We start from the raw sequence: 22,037 nt of genomic DNA, 5'->3' as shown, positions 1-22,037 counted from the left end.
TTAGATTCCTTCCTGATTTACCTGCCTTGGATTTCTCCTGTACTCCACCTTTACACACTGCCAGCAGAGTTTATAAAATACATATGGGGTCATTTATTTTCCTATGTCAGAAGTCTCTGGTAGTTTCCTTTTTTTTTTCCAGGAAACTTTGAAGCACCTTTGTCTGAGTTATAAGAGTAAATCATACACTTTGTCATACAAATCAGGACACTTCAGAGAGTGAAAGGAGACATTAACTGAACAAGATTCCAGGACAACTGCCGTGGGAGAACTGGGACTAATGGTCATGCTGTGTATGCTGTTCCTTACAGTGTGCCCCCAATCCCATGTTTTGACACACGACACTGCTCACCATTCCCAAAACATAGGTGTAGAATCCCTAGAATGCTCCTCTCCCTCCTTTTGGAAGTAAACTTATCTCTACCTCTCTCCTGCAGAATTAATCAGCCCCTCTTCCTTGGACTATGATACTTTCTACATGTCTCTAACATAGCACTTACCTTTCTGTTATAAACATAATTGAACTCTTTCTCTCTCACTAAACTTGTGAACTTCAAGAGCCAATCTTACTTGTCTTTAAATCCCCAGACACTCACACAGTACATGGGATCAAGTTTGTATTCAGTAAATGTTTATTGAATTAATAAATAAATTGGATTTATTGATTTGCCTTGGGCAATCCATGTGTGAATAATTCAAAACATTCTTTGGTTTTTTTTTAGTCCATACCTTGTTCCATTTAAAAAAAATAAGGCAGCTTAAAAGTTTATAGTATGTAATAGCATAAAATCAAAGTGGATTTTCTTTTCTTTCTTTATATTTTAATATTTGTCCCTACCCCACCCTTCAAGAAAGTATTTTTCTTAACCTAATGTTTGGTGTTTCTTATCCACAATTCCCATCTCCCTAGCCATCTTCCCACTGGCCATGAGACCCAGTTCTAACACAAAACTAGAATTCCTTCCCTGGGACTTTCAGTAAAGCTTTTGCTTTCCTGATAAAAAGGAACAGATTCAGTTGGCTTAATTTTTTTTTTAATACTTGATTGGATTCTGCATTTATTTTGCTCCTTATACCTGTCTAAAAGCTTAAAGACTTTTGAACTTGACAGAATTCTGCACAATTTCAAATTCTCAGCATCATATAATTCCATCTACGTTTAAAATGCTGTCTGATTGAATTCTGGTTACCTCACATGGCTTTTTATAATCGGCTTTTGCACCTTAAGAGATCAGCTTATAGTCATGCTGCATATTACAGTATTGTTACCTCAATTAATAGGAAATTTATTTCAAGGAAGTACATGAGAATAAGTAGTACAGAAATAGGAATCTTAGCCATGTGATCAGTCTTCATAAGAATGTATTCATAAGAATGTATTGTAGGAAAAATCATGTAGTTAGTTGTCAGTTGGCTCAATTATTCACTACTCTTCCATCATCACTCTTCCTTCTTCAGTGGAATGTTAAAGTGGTACCTAAAGATACAGCAGCCATCTGGCAACCATGAGGATAAGAACCAACACACTAGGGCTAGCGGAGTTGAAAGCTAGAGAAGCCTGGGTTCCTAACAGCATCTTTAAGCCATTGAACCAGCCTTTGACTGGTAACTTACAGGATTACTTATACACTGAACAATAAGCACCCATCTCTCAAGAAATTGTCAGTTGGATTTTCTGCTTCTTTGCAGCCAAACACATTGCGAACTGATACACTCATCAACCTAACTTCAAACTTGTAATTTTAAAACATTTTAAAAGTAGTTTTAGTAATTTTTTAATAAAGATAGTAGTTTCATGAGATTTAAATGAAATAAATGCACTCAGTATTGTTTTTCTGTATGATGAAAATAGAAAGTTGCCTTTCCTAGATTCTTCATATCCTGTAATTTGAAAAACTTTCACCACATGTTCAATAATGTCAGTGAATAATGCTACTAGAAAATGAGGGGTTTTGTTTTAAGAAAGCAAGTTTGCAGATGAGGTATTATTTTTTTCACACATATCTTAACACAGTATGGTCACTCCATTTTATTCTTTACTTAAAAATTAATATCTTAAAAGACATATCTTAACTATTTAAGACTAAGCCACTCCATTTTCTACACTTTTACTACAAAATTGAAGATAAGATATTCTCTACTAGATAAGCTGCATTAAGTGTTCCTCTGATAGTAATGGTTGTATACCCTTGCTGCTTACCTATTTTTAAAAGTTCTATGTCATATTTACCATAACTGCATATTTTTGTAAAAAAAAATATATATATATATATATATATATATATATATATATATATACACGTTTTCTAGTTCAGGTAACAGATGTATTTCTCTGCAGATAGTGTTGAGAAATATTTCAAACCTTTTTTAGCTGTGATATTTAAGCCAAGCAGATCTCTGTATGCTTTCATTGCACCTATTTAACTGCATAGTATTAAGAAGAATGTTTATTTATTAAGCATTTAGTCAGCTTTAATGTGTTTTTTCCTTAGTACCAAGGATGATTGCTTCAGTGTTAATATTCAGCCTCCTGTTGGAGAACTGCTTTTACCTGTGGCCATGTCAGAGAAAGATTTTAAGAAAGAGCAAGGTGAGAGATTATTACAATTTACTAGAAATTGGCATCCCAAATAACATGTGCACATTCCTCTGGCTGGTCTCTAAAATAAATTACCATATGTACATAGCCATTAACAGATGTCAATGCACAGTCTTCCAATTTTTGCTAATGCTTTGCGTTTATCAAATAACCTTAAAGGTATATGTTTGTCTACATTCCTGGCATACTTGCAAATTGATTAATATGTCTTTTAAATAATAAATTGATTCTTAATTAACTTTTCAAATCTTGGAGTTTTGGTTTGTCAATCTAATGATATATTCATGTGTTTTGTATTAGTGAAAATGTCAGGAATTTGGGACTTAGCAAAGTCTCATCACTATACATGTTATGTTTCTGTATTTCCTCTCACTATAGAACTGTTTTTCGTGTTCTACTAATATTATTTTTCCCTGTACACATTAGAGTGCCCTACCCTTCAAAATAAAATCCTAATTATAGCATTAAAATACCTCCATTTTCTTTTGACCTTATTCTGTATTGAAGAAATGCTATGCTGTCAGGCTATATCAGAGCTGAAACATTTTAAAATAAGCACCAAAAAAAAAAATATTTTCAGCATAATGAAAGCATTAATATCTTAGGCTTGCCCTAGAGTTAGGCATACTTTCTAATAAAAACAATTTTTGTCATGTATGAATAAGGGAAAACAACTGTCTCATTTTATGTGTTTAAGAATTGAATTTATAAAAACTAGGACATATTTAAATGGTATAGTCAGCAATGTTTTAAAGTTTATGTGAATCTAGGCTAGTTTTTCCTTTGGAGGGGGTTATCAAAGATTCCCTTCATCTTGAGGTCATTAAATCATACCTGTCAAGCTTTCACAAAGTACAGGCAAACACAAATATCTACACATAAAGAGAAGGGCTTGCTTCCTGGCACTCTATCATGTAGTACCAGAGACTTTTTTTTTTTTTTTAAACTATGAACCTTGGCAATTCACAATGTCAGAAGGACCTGTTGTAGAAGAATCTCACAAAGAAAATCTCATACACGACTGTAAATTAATAGTAACCTTTTATTCTGCCTTATTTTTAAGTGATAAAAAAGAATGACTAAATCCATCTTTGAGTTTACTTTTCTTGGATGTTGATTATTGCTATAGAAAGTCATATATGTGATTTTATTTTTCTATTGACCAATTGAATTGATTCTTACATTTGCTATTCTTACCCTTTGCTGGCTAAAGCCTGCCTCTCTGCTTTACACCTGCTCAGCAAGCCCAGGTGAGTGGCACATAGGGACTGAATAAAGCCTTGGCACATTTATTGTTAAGGGGATATTCCTTTTTTGAAAAGTGCAGCTAAAGTATTTCTAAAGCAGCAGATTATTATATATCTTTTCTCTTCCTCAACTTTGGTTTAGAATTATGTACTTGATATTTTGATCAAGTTTTTTGTGCTCTGCTGTGACTGAGGGATTTTTTTCCCTGACTAGCCATACAGAACCGTAATCACGTGAGAGAGGAGCGCTTGGAGAACAGCTGTGGTCCTCTGTGGAGATGTTGCCAAAATTCCTTTTTCTTCTGCCATTTTACTTCTATGGTTGTTGATTATTTGTCTGAATAAATCTGGCAGCTGTTTGCTATGTTTAATAGAGCAGAAAGGCTACTCTGAATAAAGCTATTTGAAAATTAGTTTATATGGAGTATTTGTAAATCCTTGCAAGTCTCTTGGCATTTCTGTATCATGCTTTCTGTCCTCCTAAGTTCATTCTTTGATATGGGACTTGATGCTGACAAATTTACCGCAGGTTTAAAGTCTTCAATAGCATCCTTTTAGTTCTAGATTTCAGCTGCTTTGGTAATAGAGGTCTCAATTCTCAACTTTACACATGTATTTATTTGTTATACTACTCTAGGAAGAGCTTAGCTTATTTTGCAGAAGATACCTATAAATGACTCATTAACTGAAAATTCTAAATCAGAATAAAAATCACTTTCCTCAGATTTTATCAGTGCAAACTTCGGGAAGTTAAAATGCCAATAAATTTAAGAAATGTCTGCATGCATCATTACATGCTAGCTTTAACTTGTTTTTCTACTTTAAATAAAATGAATTTACACACTTAATATCTCGTTACACAGGGCATATATTTCAAGACTCAAGAAATGTATTAAATGTATTAACTGGGATTTAACTGAAGAAATTATAATTAAAAACATGAGAAATATGGTTCTATTTTTATACAGATGTGCATATTTGAAAAGTGTATATAATATTAAATAAGAATACTTCTAACAGGTTGTACATATTAGATTAATATTTTTTAAACGGAAATGTTTTATTCCTAATATACAGCCTGCTCTATCACTTTTTCTCAGTTGTTGCATTTAGAGTTCCATGACCAAACATGCATTTTTATAAGGTTGGTAGTCAAAGTACTAAACAAAAGATTGGTTTATTGTATATTTTGAAGTTATCCAGAGTATTCATATTATGAGCCTTAACCAGAAGCCATATTTTTTTCATTATTATGAGTTTTGAGCCTTGCGAAGTTAGTTCATGATCTAGCTCTGGGATGATTTCAGTACTATCAATAGGATCTCTGTTTTACTTTTAAAACTGTAATTGCGTTTCTTGAAGCAGTTTTAATTGTAAGAGACCCAAGCCAACTGCTTATTCCAAATTTCCTCTTCTTATGAATTAAATTGGAAATCTAAAACTTACAAGAAATTTTAAAAATCTTTTCTTGTTTTATTTACATTTTAGCAGTTAATTACAGCTGATTAACCTAAATTAAGTGCTGTCCAGTGCCTCACCAAAATTAGGTAAATTCTAATGAAGCAACAAATTCTGTATCTGAGAATTTTAAAATATTTCTCCAGTAACTTTACCTTTATTATGCATGAGCAGGCTGTATAGTATTTGAAGTCTGTTTTTGTAGAAGAAACTTTTAATGATATCTTGGCATATTTTTCTTTCTCGTTAATTTAAGAATACCTGATATATTTTCATTTAGAAAAAATCTCTGGTTTAAGAAACCTAGAATGGCTACTTAATTTCATTATGATTTATACCTCCATCTTCTGGGTTGCTAGCTAGCAAGATGCTAATTCTTTAAATGGCCAGACATTCACTATTTTCTGGCCCTTAACCACCGCAGGCAATCATATTTGATGCCCCTTAATTAGAGCACCTTTTTTTCTTTCCAGGTTCTTTTTCCACCTCAGCAATCGAGACAATACATTTGCTTACCATGCTGCTCTCCTAAGTGTTCTTTTGCATGTAAATTAATCTTGATTCAGTTTACACTGTCATGCTGAGTGGTACAAATTGCCTATAACAATAAAACAGCATGAGTTAAAAATAAAGGGGGGTGGGAAGGCAGATTGAATGTGTGCCTTACTTGATAGCATGTTACTTTGCTTTATGCCAATACATTAGCTGGCGATAATGAATCTTCTGTTCTGAAAAGCATGGTTTAGTTGATTTTTTTTAATTTTACTTCAGTGGAGCAATACCTTGTCTCTTATAGACCAAGTTAGACAAACCATTAATGACAAGAGTGTTAAGGTTAAATATGAAGCAATGCATTCACTTCTCTGAGTGCTATCCATCTTTCCATTTACAGGAGCTTGACAAAAGTACTGGCTTTGTACAACATTTCCTTTAATTACAGGCGGAGGGAAACAGGCTTTTAACATAAACATAGTTGCATTCATTTATTCAGAAGTTGCTCTTCAATAGAGCTTAATGGAGAAGGTTTAAATCCTAAATGAGTACACACATCTCTCAGCAGTGTTATGTCAGCAGCCACTGTGCTTTACTTAAAAGCAGTGTTTGCTTGTGTGGTTTTTAAAGCTTTTGCCTAATATTGAAGTTATACAGTCTAAGACAGAACATAGTGTCCCCGAGTTTGAAAGTGGTTAGTAAAAACTGTTCTTTGTTAAAAGCTAAGTAAGTCTTTTTACAGTGTTAGGCTTTAGTCTTCATGCTGCTAAATCATAGGGGTTTTAAAATGTTTCTGTTGTATTTGCAATAAATAACAAAATTAAATACATAATCCTAAAGGTGGAGGGCCTTTTGAAAACATAAAATCAGCTTTTACCATTTTCATAAATTTTATAAACTATTGTACACATATCATATGTCTCAAAAGATAATCATTTTTAGTAGATACCGTTAGGAGTCAATGACTTACATCACAGATCCAGATAGATGGCATTTATTATAACTATTTTGGGTTTTTTTAACCGGGTAACTAATTTCAGTATTTGTTCCAAGAGTTTGATATGTTATTGAATTTGTCCTTTGAACATTTGTACATAAGATTCTGATATTAATGGCATGCCTTGTGTTAATTCTATATGGTTTTTGTTCATGATTTTGCTTAACTTAGTTTCTTTCTTAAATATTATTTGAAATGTCTCTGGGATTTAAGTTTTTCCAATTTACATTGTTTCCTTTGTGTTCAAATGTTTTTGCTTCAGAAATTTCAGTTGTTTTTGTCAGTAACCATAGTTCCACTTACTAGGCAAATACTGTTATCACTAAGTGTAGCTTAGATACTTGTCTATGTTTTAGAACCACGTAACTGTTCGGTGACTTTCGGTCACTGTTGAGATAACTTTGATCCATTATATTGAGACCAATATAGAAACAATATAGTGTTTCTAGTTATTCCAGAAACACTTTGATTTGTTCTGAAGCAGCATTTGGTAAGAGAGATCTTTGAATGAAAAGGAGAAGGGAAAAAAACCAAACTCCTAAAAAGTAAAACCTTAATAGTTTATAAAGCCCAAATTAATTGTGTATATTTTAAAGGGAGTGAAATTGGAATTTTATCTTTGTGATTCTATGCTTTTGTCAATCTTAGTATTTAAAATCAGGTTATTAAGAGTGATGTTTGACTGCATTTTTACACATTTTTCAACACAAACGAGGATTTAAAAAAATTTTTTAATCAGTTGCAGTTCATTTTAATTTTATGAAAATTATCTTGTAAATTACATTCTGAAGTGGTATTTCTTCTCTTAAAAAGTTTTTAAATTTTGGCTATGAATTTTAAATTGTTTAATGTAATTTTCATAAAGAAATTAGTAAAAGGGAGCCGCCTTTTGCTCTTACAGGAATGCTAACGGGAATGAATGAAACTTCTACTGTAATTATTGCTGCACCGCAGAATTTCACTTCCTCTGTGATCCTTCAGAAGGTTGTAAACGTAGCCAACGTAGGTGTAGTCCCTTCTGGCCAAGATAATGTACACAGGTAGGTTCACTGACACGTGATGTGGAGATAACTTGTCTACATGTATAAATCTATACTTTTCAATTCATAATTTTCCTTGAAAATAAAAACCGCTAAACATATATGTGCCCCTCCTTTTTTATGATGATACATTTGATTGATTGGTTTGGATTAAGGCCCTCTTCCCTATTTCATACAATCCTTAGTACACAGATGTGGGCTTTCCTGAAAGATACAGATAGTATACCTGCATTTTATAGTAGCTTGGTGATTTGTAAAGGTACCTTGTGTGAGATATGGCTGAGAATTTCTTATTTCACCAGATTCAGTGAATTCCAGTATAAAGCAATGGATTTGGACTTTTTTACTTGAAAAGGGGGACGTTTGGGTATAGATTTCCTTTTGACAGCAATTCCCTAAGGCTGCTTCCAGTAATAAGGAGCTGCTAGACAACCAACATGGGGCCAAATGCAGCTTCTGTGTCTTAGGCCAGGAAATATCTTCACCACCAACCATCTAAAACATGAGGTCCACGTTATTTGTCCTTAAAGGTAACAGAAAATGTGATTAGTATGTGCCTTCTTTGTATCCTTATGAATGCTAGTGGCTTAAAATGAAAGTAAAATAATTACTCCTTAAATAAACATGCAGTTGTTACTTAGTCCTCTGTGAGTTTAAAGGAATTCATTGCAAACTATCTTTTAATTCCTCTGCCATTCTACTGCCAATGGCATACTTCCACCATTACATTTAGGAAATAAATTGAAAATCAAAGAGAACGCCTTCAACCCTTTAAAAATGTATTTTTAAATTAATACAGGGGCAAGAGAGGCCGCATATAAAGAGTTCTGTGGGTGATATGGATTTTTTTAGACTCAGTTCTGCCATTATTGGGCTTTATAACTTCTCCTTATGGGCTTTAAGTACCTCATCTGTTTGGAAATTGATGGCAGGGAAAGAAGGTGATTGAAATGAAATTCTGTTATCTATGGAAGAACATTGGACTTGACATCAGAAGAGCTGAGTTCAAGTCTTGATCTGCCATTACAGAGTTGCCTAACTTCATCTACTAATCATGACAGAATGAAAACTGCATGTACTAGTCAAAAATCAAATTTGCCTTGTGCCTTTTTTTTTTTTTTTTTTTTTTTGCGAAGAGGAGGTCCTTAAGTAAGTTGCTCAAGAGATCTGATGCTTCCATGTCTTAATTTTTGATAAGCCCTATGTATCTCACATAGGGTGGTGATAAAATAATAAAATGGATATAAGGTCATCATATTGGTACCGCCATGCAAATATACACCTTATCTATCAGTTAGTGTTGGTCAATAGGGGAAAAATGAACAAAAAGAAGGCTTTTAGTAAAAATTTTTGGTTCTAAGTCTTCCTTGTTTTGTTTTCTGCTTTAAAGACTTCTTTTCACTTTCCTGAGTGATTTTCTTCAGCAGAAGTTGTTCTGTTTTATTTATGGATCCTTTGAATTATTGAAATTACTAAAACACCAAAATATTGTATATCAACTTTAACTTTTAGCTTATGCTGTATGAAATTTTACCTGACACATCTAGTATCCAGCAATACTTCATTCTTATTTTAATATGTTCCTTTGTAGTAGACAAAACAACATAGGGTAACCCTTGTTTATGTTGGAACTTCTAATTAAGTTTTTGTTTTGCTTTGTATGCGGGTTTTTAACTTTTCTGAAAGCAATGACAGTGTTCCAGGTTTTTGTTTCTTAGAAGAAAATAGCCAGATTACCTTCTCAAAACCAACTGATATGAAAGCCATTTTCCTATTGGGAAAAAAACTAAGTAAGACACTTAGCACAGTTGTATAATTCTTATTAAAGCATAAAGTTTGCCTATAACTTGTCTTGGTGGTTTAGAACTTAATGCCTGTTCACAGGATTAAGTTACAGTCAATTCTCAATTATCCATACCAGTGCAGGGGAGACACACAACTAGGAACCATTTCTCTCTGCCTTTGGAGTGCAGAGTTTGCACTTATACTTAATGGCCATGGTCCTCATACACTTCTGCAATGTGTTGACACTTTTCCAGTCCAGCCTTATCACAGTGGCCTGGTATTTGGCTCTGTAACTTGGTGGAGGAGCCGGAAGTGAATAAAATGAGCCAAAAGTGAATAAAATGCCTATATATAATTCTAAATAGGCTGTGCTATCTTAACCTGCCTCACAAGTCTCATTGTACTTATTGAAAATGTTTTACATTTGCTTCTTTTATAGTAAGGTATGGCTATAATAATGTTTTAAATTTTAGAAGCCTTCCAATAAATACCTAGAGTTATTTGTAGTTTTCATACAGATATTGACAAAAATTACTATCCCACAAATGTAACATTTTTTGCCATTCTTTTATGCTCAGTAAGTTAAAACTGAAATAAACAGTTGGTAGTACAGTCTGTACCAATAGCTTTCTTAATTTCATTTAAAATGAAATAGCAATTACTGTTTATAATAACAAAAATTAACAGTTTACCACTTTATTGAATTGTATTAATGTTTTTGACAGTGTTCAGTAGGGGATTACCCTGTGGGATGAATGAGTTTATATATCTAAGCCTTTATATGATTTAATTGTTAGTAATAAAACTGAAATCTCTATGAGATTTTTGAATGACTTCTCTATTCTTCTGTGGTAGTTGCTTTTTTGAGTTTATGAAAAATAGGACCAAAACCATTATTGTATTTATTAATGGTAATCATTTTTAATAAAAAAACAATAAGCTTGAAAAGCATTTTGACCATTAGTATTTTAAGAAATTAAAATTTTCAGTACAATAAGTTATTCTTGGCTGGCCTACCTTTGTTCTATTTAATTTTTCAGGATCTTTCATTTCTGAGAGGACTTTTTAATTAGCATTAGAATATTCTTTCTGACCATTCAATGAATTAAGTTCCCATTGTCTAGTTTTAGGATAATATATTCCTACTACTCTTTACAATTTGAATATTTTTTACATTAAATACCAAGTTAAAAAGTATTTAACATAAGAATTAGCTAAGAAAAAGTGAATCTTTATTAATATGTAGAAGTGTATAACAGTATAAAGTAGAAATTTTAATTGAATACGTAAGAGAAAATGGTTCCTAACACATTAGCAGCAAATACCGCCATTAAGAAAAAGTCAATTAAAGGAGCACAAGTTTTATGGAATTCAATTCAAAAACCAGGAGCATTTTCAGCGTAGTTAACCGGTTTCAAAGATCAGTTGAGAAAGTAGAACTACTTTCAGATTATGTGACATTTAGTTTTGATTTTCTAAATGAACCATAGCATCAGAAAGCCAGCCAGTATACTATTGAAAGACTTAATTTTATCTTCATTTCTGTGGTATGTACTTACTGGTTGAAAAAGCTGCTCTTTGAGAACAAAGCCATCTTATTGAGATCTACAGAGTTATGGTCATTGTGCCAATCTGCTGTTTTCCAAATTACAGTTACCACATGATAAGGGGTAATAGAGAAGTCAGAATCAAAAAAATCATAAAAAGCATTTATTAAATATATAGCCGAACATCTTCATGTCCTATGTTAGATACTCACATATAAGAATGTGAGACACTGTGAAAGTCTTAAAACACGTTATTTAAAACAATATTAATAGAGTATATACAAAGGGCAGAATGAACAACAGTAAACCAGTATATGAATAGACGGAAAAGTTAAAAGGTGAAGATTTTATGTGTTTTAGGGGAGGTTAGAGAGACTAGCATTGGAAATCCTAGGTTTATCCCGGGCCAGAAAAAATTTCGTGTGTCCCTCCAAAAAAGAAATTAAGTGTTTATGAAGGAGATTCGTATTCAATAGTGTAGAAACTGAGGTGCATTTGCTTTAATTACATTGCTTGTCCTCTGATAAACTAATGAATAAAAATGACCAAAATGCAGAAGCCAAAAATCCTATACCTTCAAAATCTCTAACGTTGTTCTGTATAAAAGAACTATGTGGGAGTTTGTGTAAAACTCAGATTCCTGGGACCCACACCCAAAAACTCAGATTCAGGACTGCTGGGGCAGGACCCAGTATTCCAAGTGGTTGCAGATAAGTGTTCCAAAAGTTCATAGTTAATGCTAGCCACATGGCATGTTCTAAAATATATTTTTCTGTGTTTATGTTTCTTTTTTACAGGTTAGTCATTCAGGAACATCAGTAAACAAGATGTTTGATTTAGGTTTTTCTTCTTTTTATCCAGTGTGTTCCAGCCAAGAAAGTCTTTTGTTAACTAGAGTAGCACATTACAGTGGTAGCTCTGAAACAGTCTTAGACCAGAAGTAAAAGTTTGCCTTTCAGCAGTCTCAACATTTTACATTTTAACCCAGTTTCAGGAATTCTGACATTCATATACAGTAGTATTGTTAAAAACAGTTGTCATACAACCTACTTATTTTTCCCTTTCGTGAACAACAAATTGACCTTATAAGGGGTGATATTTGCGTGAAAACAGAAAGCCATGTCTCTGCCACGATTCTATTTTAGTTCTTACCTTATTCAGTAAGACCTTAGGACAGCTTTCATTAACTTGTATTCAGTACTTACGTTCTTTTTTTCCCCCTGTATATCGTAATCTATGGTTTGGATTTTGTTTATCCTGTCACTTTTTTAATTTGCAAATTTTGAACATATACAACCTGTGAATAATTACAATCCTTACAGAATAAATGTTGTTTTACTGTTGTTACTTAGGTCCTTAACTATTAGAAAAATCAGGTGTTGTGAATGGAACTGTGAATCCATGGCAACCTAGTAGCCGACTTTTTAATTTATCAACACATTTAAAGACCGTTATTGTTTTAGGATTAAAATAAATTTTTTTTTACTTAAAGTAGTTGTAAAGAACAACTTATTTCATTTCTAGTCCTTAAACTCATCCAGTGAATCACTGTTGTATACATGTTTATGGTTATTAATAGGGGAAATACTGGTATATACCATTGTTTCTATCCTAAAACATCTATATTGTGTAACTCCTTCATTCAATATTTTTTGAAGACCTTTGTGACAGATTTTGTTGCTGCTGGGGTTAGAAACATGAATGACATAGTTACTTCTTGGTGGGAGTCTTTGATATTTTCCTTTTTTTGGTTCTTAGGTTGATCAACCTTTGGGTTATTGTTTTTGTTTGCTAGTTGTTTTATTTCTTTTCCCCTGATAACTATGGAATATTTAAATACTGGGTCATTTTGAAGGACCATAATGGATAAGAATGACATTTGATGGCTTGGTGCCCTAATTTTATAAGCCTGATACTATAGTCACCATACTTCATCTGTCTTAAAACAAAAGTTTGTACAAACAGTTGTTAATATAAAGATGCCAGGCTTCGGTCTTTTCTATAATATGACAAATTGGAGAGAATGTCCAGTGGTTAGGACTTGGCACTTTCACTGCAGAGGGCCCGGGGTTCAATCCCTGGTCAGGGAACTAAGATCCCCACAAGCCACGTGTCACAGCCAAAAAAAAAAACAAACAAATAAACAGACAAAAAACAAATTGGCATCTCAAACCAGGACTAAGATTTGTGGAACCTATTTCGTGATCAGAGTTTTTCTCACATTGGTGGTTGTCCACTAGAGGGCAGCACTGCTTTTTTATCTGACTGCTTTGATCTCTGCAGGCTCTGAGCAGCAATTCATTGAAAAGCAAATGTGGACCTCTAATTTTTACACAGAAGGCGGCATATTTGGATATTTCAGAAATAACCAAACTGCAGTTGATTTTTGCTTTAAAACATTGTATATTTAAATTTTATTTAATTCCACTGTTTGTGAAGTAATATTCTACAATGCAACAATTTTACAAATAGGAATATATAAATGTTTTCATGTAAAAATGAAAGAAAGGTATTCTTGATGATTTTCCTTCTGGGTTGACAATTTTATAAGGAATCAAAGAGAATGGGGTAAGAATTTATTTGTTTTACTCTCTGGTTTTCTGTTAAGTCCTATCCCACCCCACCCGCACCAAACAGACAAACCAAAAATGCTCTGGAATAACTGGAATGTTTCGTATCTCCTTTGAGAAAGTGCACTTAGATTTTCTTAGCTTTCCTGTATAAAGAGAATGCATCGTTGACAAGATAGTGTAGGGAATCACTTTTTATACCAATTCTAAAGATTAGAATAGAAAATAGAGAGTCCTAAATTCTGATGGTAGTTTATTTTTTGTTTTAACTATTCTAATCAGAATGTTAAAGGAAAACACTACAATATTGCTGGCTTTTTTAAAAATAATAGGGAAAAATACATTGCTTTGGATAAATTCTCTAAACTTGAACCACATGTAAATATTTTCTTAATATTAATTCAATAGTGTAATGAGCTTAACTTCAAAATACACTTTTATAGTCAACGAAATGGGATTTTTTTTACAACTTACAAATTCTCTGCCTTTTGAAAATGTTATGCTATATTAACTCAAAATTATAAGGGTTTATCATTTTAAATCCTTTGGAAAATAATACTCCAAATCAACATGCTTTGGTATTCAATGTTAGGAGGCTTATTCAAACCAGTATTTCTTACGTATAGTCATTGTGCGACTTCATTACACATTTGTCAACTTTGGACTAATTATTTTTATATAGCTAGGGCAGGGCACTGCATCTTGTGATCGTCTTTCTTACTAATAGGATTCTGTCTGCTTCAGCAGACAGTAATTGAAGGCTTCATGTACAGAGTGGGGAAAAAAAAAGTTTTAGCCTGAGTGGGCCATTGTCACAGCTCCTGGTAACCAGTAGAACAGAAAACACAAGAAAATTGAACTCAGAATAGAAAAATCAGAAACCAGGAAGACTATCCAAGAGAAGAAAAAGCATGTCTTTGAGCTGTTGCATTAAGTGTAGCAAATATGATTCTGCGTAAAAAAGTTTTATGTTTCTGAATACCCTGGAGATTGATGCAGCCTCTCAGCTAAATATTTTTTAATTCATGTTGTTCTATCAGCATTTCAGTTATTAAAATAGTTGAGTTGTAGGATTCTTTTCCTTCCAACAAAGAGCATTTAAGGTCCATAGGCATTTTCCTACAAATCTAAAAGAAGTATGGTTTAAGTGCATGAAGGAGTAAGTCCGTGCATCGTAAATAATATATTTGTTCAAATTCATTGTCGTTATTTGACCTGTTCTCATAATTTTGTCAGTAGTTAAAACAAATTAACTTTTTTAGAAGAGTAGTACATACTTTGATTTAGGTTTGGCAACCACCTTATTTCATCTTTTTCTTTAAATCCTAGGAATTCTTATGGACTTCAAAGATTAAATGTCAGTTGTTAGAGACAATAGACAAAAAGACATTTAACAAGAGGAAATACAAATATATCCAAACAGTTTTACCTTCTCAGTTGGTGATTAGAAACAGTGAGTGCTTGGTGGTAGGATGAAAATGAAAAATACCTAGCTGGTATCCTTTTAATAACATGGAGCCCATCTTACATAGGCAGTACATCTGTAACTGTCATCCACTTATTTGTTCTCATCTGTGGTGTTACTGGTGTTTGAGGTTGGTTGGTCTCCCAGTCGTCCCTCCCTACATTACAGCTCCATTCAACGTTTTGTATTTTTCATTGCTGGTGTCTCTTTTGAAGGAGTGGGGGTGGGGAATGTTTGTTTATTTTTTTTAATCTTTAAAGGCAGAACTTTAAAATGTGTTGTGGCAAAGCATCAAGTCAAGATGCTTTGAATTACAGAATATTACAAATCAGGTACACAACTTTTGAAGAGAAAAATCTTCCTTCTTAAAGTTTCTGGAACAATAATAGATTATATGCATATTAGGTAAATAAGAAAAACCTTAATTTACCTGTTGACAGTTAAAAAACAAATATTAAGAGGGCATTTTGCATGTATTAAGAGAATGTGTGTGATCTAGAATCAGAAAGGTTGGGTTCAAATTCCTGCTCAACCATTCACTAGCTATATGTCCCTGAGCGAGTTTCTCAACGTCTTTGGGCCTCAGTTTCCTCACCTACAGATTGATCTGACTCAGAATCAAATGAAGTAATGCAAGTGAAGTACTTAGTACCCAGTGCACACAGCATTTAATAAATGATAGCTGCTATTATCATTACAGTGATCAAAAACTTCACAGATTTTCTGGAAAAAAAATTGTCAGTGTGATCTTAGTTTGAGGCCAAGTACAAAGGTGCTTATGTCTGCCATTAAATTTAATATGCAGGTATTTGACCCAAGCTGTCTTTATAATCAGTGTTTCTTACATCCCAAAGCTAGCTATTTGTTATTTACCAACTAGTACTCTTTCCATAACTATCTTTTAAACTATCTTTTAAATAGCCTGTTTGGAAGTTAAATGATTAATAAATTTTGGGGGGAGGGGGTGGCTTCTGCTTTCATGGACCAAAACAAACCAATTGTAATCATGCTGTGTTCCAATTAAATACATCCTTTTTGAACTGTGAAATGAGAATGTCAGAACATCTGATCTTCTGGTCTTCTGCTTTAAAACATTGCTTCTATCATTTGTGCCCATTAGAACATACAGACCTAGTTAAAAGGCAGTAGCTTTCACACCAGGTAACAGATTTTATTGCTAGGATGATTTGCTTAGCGTGTTTCCACTGCAGTGTAAGCAAATGCCTCTTATGTGCCCCTATTCTTTCCAGTATTGAGCATTTTGTGGTATTAGGATTTTTAAAACAGGTACAAGACACTAGTTTTAATCTCTGTAAACATACTGACATCAAAATTGACATTTATCTCTGCTGAGTTTATATTATTGTAACATCAACCCTAAGTTTTAATAGAAAAGAGATAAAATGTGCTTTGGGGCTGTGCAACCCTGACAGTCAACAGTCAGTAGGAACTTTTGCGTTCCTTTTCAGACACAGTCTTCTTCTCCGTGTTCCCAAGGCAAAAGTGTTAAGTTAAATAAAGACTATCATTGACATAATGATAACCCTGTCAGAAATAGGGACCTCTGCTGAAATATTTGTTGAATGAAGATTTGGTGATGACCACATCTGTGGGGAAAGTTGCATAAATGGGTGAGACAATAGAGCCACCTAGTATCTATCATCTGGTGACATGGTTTAACAGAAATACAGAAACAGGGCTCTCCTATGAAGCAGAAGAACCTCGAAAATTTGGACAAAAGAAATGCAGAAACCTGCAAGGGGTGATAGAAAAGAGACGTCATTTCAGGGCTGGTGATCTTGTGTTCTCTCAAAGAGGCAGCTGAGTTGCCTAGTTCCTAATCTCGTGTATGGGCGTCTAAAGAGCAAATGGGTATGTATGTCCAGAGCTTTATAAAACCTCTTTAAAAACATTGGTATGATTTCTGTTCCTAAACTGGCTCTACTTATAGTTGCTTCTCTCAGTGGAAAAACTGCTCTATCAGATTCCTTACAAGTCTTCAGCATGTTTGGAGCGAGTACACAAATAAATGTCTACGAAGGTTTCTAACACACTTTGTCTACCACCCATTAACTAACATTTTAAAACACGACTTAAAAGTGTTGATAATATGTTCATCTTAGTAAAGTTAGCATATTTGTCTTGCTTTTGATGCATTATTCTAATTAGTGTTGGAAAATTGATTTTCATGATTCGATTTAGGCCAAAAATGGCTTGTTAGGTCCCCACACACAAAAAAAAAAAGAAAAGAAAAAGAAAGAAAGAATCTAATATGTTATGGGATTTTGATGTCATTTTTTTAAAAAAACTCAAAAAAATTACTTTTCATTTAAAGAGAATCTGCTTCCTGCTTAAGTGGCTAATATTTTAATTAAGTCAGGAGTGAAGTTTTTCTGAGTGTCTCCTGATAAACTCCCTCTTTTATGTTGATGGTAATTAAACAGATCCCCGAGGACGCCGTGAGCTCTGTGCAAGGCCCATGCTAATTGTCAGACATGAGACACTGACCAGTTGGTTGGCTCTTGAATAGGCCACAGCGCGCTGTCAGCGCAGCAGTCTGATTTTTATGTATTGTGAGCTGCTGTCAGGGCTAACTGGGTGCCATTGTGGCTGAAGATGTTGCGCAGATTGAGGCAGATGGCTCAGATTCAGACACGTGTCCTCCAGAAAGGGGAAAGGGGATCAGCCCTGCAGAGTGGGGTCACAGCAGGTCACAGACCTGCTCTACACTTGCTAGTGTTTTCAAAAGCTTATGCGCAGCAACTTTGTTTTTCTCCAGTCATCCCTGCAAGCAAACCCCGTCCCCCACCCCGTCCCCCCAAAAGTGTGGAACATGCTCTACGTGGAAAATGGAGGCCTAGGAGGGGACCACCCTCTTCCCGTCTCTGGGGCTCAACTGTGCAGGCAGAATGAATTAGCAGGATTGACAGAAGTTCATTGTGCCTCCAACGGCTTTGCAGTCAATTGCAGTGCTTAAAAGGCTAGTTTTGCTTTTAATTTCATGTAATTAGTAGGTTCTTCGTGTCTCGGAATTTAGTAATGGAGCCTTAGACCTCAAGTTTCCTCTTTTACATTCTAAAGCAGAAAGAAGATCTAACGTTATGAACGTTAAAAAAAATACAAGCGGAGGGAGCAGGGTGTTGCACTTGGCTCTCACGTGATTCTGTTACATGTCATCAACATTAGAGATTGAAGCTGAATATTGAACATGTCTGAATTCATTGAAACTTATGAAGAGTTTATAATGCACACAAAATTAATGTCTTGCATAATCATTTTCAGATGAGGAATTAAAAGTTCAAGCTCTTTGAGAAAGGTACCTTTTTCTTAACATGTTTTAAAGATAAAAATAGAGTGGTTTATTTTAAATGGCACTATGCATGGTGAAATGTTAAATATCAAATGAATAAATGATTCCCAAATATGTAGTAATAGAGAATTATTCACATGCGTCTATTGGTCAAACTAATAAGTAAAATAGAATTCCTTTTTCTGTTCTGTTCCAAAGATACACTGAAATTACCTGCTTGTGGTAAGCATGGTGCTGGGCAGTTTATTGATTTTTCAGAAGAATGCTTGGCTTTGGGTTTCTGGCAGTAGGGAACCTGTAATAAATTATTGAGAAAAAAACGAGTTATTTTAAACCTATTTGAATGTATGCTGTCTCCTTCTTTCCCCTCATGATAAAAGGTCTCTCTCTCTCTTTTTTTTTTTCTTCCAGGTTTGCAGCTAAAACTGTGCACAGTGGGTCATTGATGCTAGTCACGGTGGAACTGAAGGAAGACTCTACAGCCCAGCTTATCATAAACACTGAGAAAACTGTGATTGGTTCTCTTCTGCTGCGGGAGCTGAAGCCTGTCCTGTCCCAGGGGTAACCTGCTCACATCTGGACTTCAGAATCTGGCACACAACAAAAGTGCCTGGCATCCACTACTGCTGCCTTTCATTTATAATAATAGCCCTTCCATCTGGCAGTGGGGGAAGAATACACTCTGGACATTCTTGTCTCCTGCTTTAGAATGCTAGTGTGTATCTATCATATATGCAGTACTTTCCCCCTTTTCGCTTTGCTAACCAAAGAACATATATTTTACTGTCAGTGATCCCAACTACTAAATCCATGTGGCATTTTCTCTGTCCTGCTACTCCTGGCCTTCTCGGCTCCCTTCTCTTTTTCAACAATGATGGACATGAATTAGATACTTAAAGTTCATTGTAAATCATCTTCCCTCTCGCAGGAAGCAAAAATTAGCCTAGAAATAGTATAAATGGCCTCTCAGCTTGGTATGTGAAAATGGGATAGCATACTTTTTTAGAATTAAATTCAAAAGCAACGATTTGTCTGTAAAATTTTGTTCTATGAATTTCCTGGTGTTGTAACTGGTCATCATGAAATTATCTCTGAATAATAAGGTAAATAAACTAGCACCTGAATAACATTTGTCTTTGCATTTTTAATGAGAAATTGTTTATAATCCGTAAGTTCATATGCTGAGGTTTCCTTAAAATAAATATTTTGAGTGTTATATAATGCAGAGAAACAATGGGGTTTAGTTAGTGAAAGAAAAACTACTTTCAAACCAGGTAGATTTTCTACTTATGTCATAGTTAACTTCAAGAAAAAAGTTGATATGTTTAATAACAAAAATAAAAATCTTCATGTCTCTTTATGTACAATTTTGATCTCTTAGTAGAGATCTGATTACAAGGCCTATTACAACTACTGAAGAAATTCTTTGAAACTCATTGTTTCTTTACAAATCTCGATGCCCAACTTTGATGGACTGACTGATGCCTTTGGAAACTAACTAATATAAACTAAATGATAGAAATCTTAAAAACTAGTTATATGATCAACATTTTAGCACTTTGCCCTAGAGTATTTTATTGCTAACTTAGGCAAGGTACTGTTTTTATTGATTGCTCTATAATCAGAAAACTTCTTCCTAATACTTTTAAAAGTTGAAATTGTATTTACCTTTCTGATACAAGCTAATAATAGGCTCTAAGACAGTTCCCTTTGTATAGAGCCACATAATGATTTTTTGAAAGTAAAAAAGAAAGGTACATTGATTGAAACATTGTAGAACATATATAAAGAGTAAAGAAAAACAGAAAAAAACATTCTTGGAACATTCGGGCTGTAAAAAATTATTTAGATTTTTAAGTTTGTGAGCTGGAGAGAGCAAACAAGCTTGTTAAAATTTCCTGCTCCTGAAATGCAGCAGTTACTCTGCGGGAGGTATTACTGAGGCAGGCACATGTTCTCCTTCACTCTGGAGAAACGTATACTGGGATAGTACTCATGCCAAGAAGCACCTCTGTAATTGCAGCCCTTTGGCATTTCCATTATTAACCCTATTTCTTAGGGCTTTACAACTTCGGATTTTTAAGTCAATAACTTTTTGAAACACTGTAAAGAATTTGACAGGCTAAATACTTATTTTCTGAAAAACGTATTTGGACTTACTGTCATCAAAGCAGAGGGGGAAATGCATGTTGTTATGTAGAGATTTTTATTTTCCTTAAATTGGGGCACTCATCTTTGAAAATAGATCACGCATTTGTCTGTTTTTTAAAACTAAGAAAACTTCAGTAGGATTTTACCTTTGAATAAGATAGTAATTTTGACTGCTAATTTTTAGATTTAAAATGTATATTAAATTAATATGTTGTGGTATGCTAACAGTTGAAACCACTTGAATATCAGTAGCTTATTATCATTAAAATATTTTTTCCCATAAGTGAAATTAGAGAAATGACCATAGTCCTAAGTTTAAGGTTTAGGGTTTTTTTGTTGTTTTTTACCTTTCTTTGGTACAGTGATTCAGAGTTCCTGGCCTCATGTTTTCCTTTAACATTATCATAATCCATGATTATCTTTTAAATTGTTCCATTGAGTCAGGTTAGTCAATGTTGCATTCTTAATTCCAGCTATAGTTTTTCATTTTAATGCCCACTTAATGGGACATTATATGTACACCAATCTTGAAGAATGGCTCTCATAGTATATTTCAGACAGCCTCATTTTTGGTATCACAATACATCTGCTTTATTATAAGAAAAGGAGAATGTTTTTATTCTGAAAAGACTATAATAATGAACTGATCAAATTAAAAGACTGGATACTTGCCCTTCCCAATAACTATTTGCAAACATTTGAATAACTTTATAGTAAGCTTATGAAAAGTTTGCCCTTGTAACTTGTGTTTCTGTGGTTAAAATTTTAAATGTTGGGACTTCCCTGGTGGCCCAGTTGTTAAGAATCCACCTGCCAACGCAGGGGACACGGGTTCGAGCCCTGGTCTGGGAAGATCCCACATGCTGCGGAGCAGCTAAGCCCATGCACCACAACTACTGAAGCCCACGTGCTCTAGGGCCCGCATGCTGCAACTACTGAAGCCCGCACGCCTAGAGCCTGTACTCCGCAACAAGAGAAGCCACCGCAAGGAGAAGCCCTGCGCCCTGCAATGAAAAGTAGCCCCCGCTCGCTGCAACCAGAGAAAGCCTGCGCCCAGCAACAAGATCCAACTCAGCCAAAAGTAAATAAAATGTTTTTTAAAATATTTTTTAAAAATTGTTAATGTTAACATTAGAGAAGACAAGAATCCAGAATGCCAAATAACATAAAGGGAGGCTTGAAAAAAGTTGGAACAGCTAAAGGAGAACCTAAGATCTTTCACCTTCTTTGTTCCTTCTCTGTAATCTCTCTGACCTTATAGAAAACTTTGTTTAAAGGGGGAAAACTCTTTCGCATAATGGGAGGGGAGGAATAAAAAGCCCTATGTTATAACACAAAATTAACAGAGCCTTACTATTACCTTTCTATTTAAAGAC

At 34.1% G+C, this 22,037-nt stretch overlaps 1 protein-coding gene across 5 annotated transcripts in view; it reads left to right on the top strand.

Moving 5' to 3' along the window:
• The window catches only part of AP3B1 (adaptor related protein complex 3 subunit beta 1), a 273,106-nt gene extending 253,467 nt beyond the window's left edge, over positions 1-19,639 (top strand). For 2 of the 5 annotated variants that reach the window (XM_067731062.1, XM_067731061.1), the window contains 3 exons: positions 2,493-2,590; positions 7,695-7,833; positions 18,922-19,639. In XM_067731062.1, coding sequence (XP_067587163.1) covers positions 2,493-2,590; positions 7,695-7,833; positions 18,922-19,075 — 391 coding nt within the window. In that variant the 3' untranslated portion in view covers positions 19,076-19,639. Of the gene's footprint in view, positions 1-2,492; positions 2,591-3,812; positions 3,850-5,777; positions 5,875-7,694; positions 7,834-18,482; positions 18,517-18,921 lie in introns of those variants that run through there. The other 3 variants (XR_010941991.1, XM_067731063.1, XM_067731064.1) reach the window with 3 other exon arrangements.
• The last annotated feature ends 2,398 nt before the right edge of the window (positions 19,640-22,037 follow it).

The sequence above is a fragment of the Pseudorca crassidens genome, chromosome 3 (assembly GCF_039906515.1).
Source record: "Pseudorca crassidens isolate mPseCra1 chromosome 3, mPseCra1.hap1, whole genome shotgun sequence".
Taxonomy (NCBI): domain Eukaryota; kingdom Metazoa; phylum Chordata; class Mammalia; order Artiodactyla; family Delphinidae; genus Pseudorca; species Pseudorca crassidens.
This window is presented reverse-complemented; position numbering and strand designations above follow the sequence as displayed.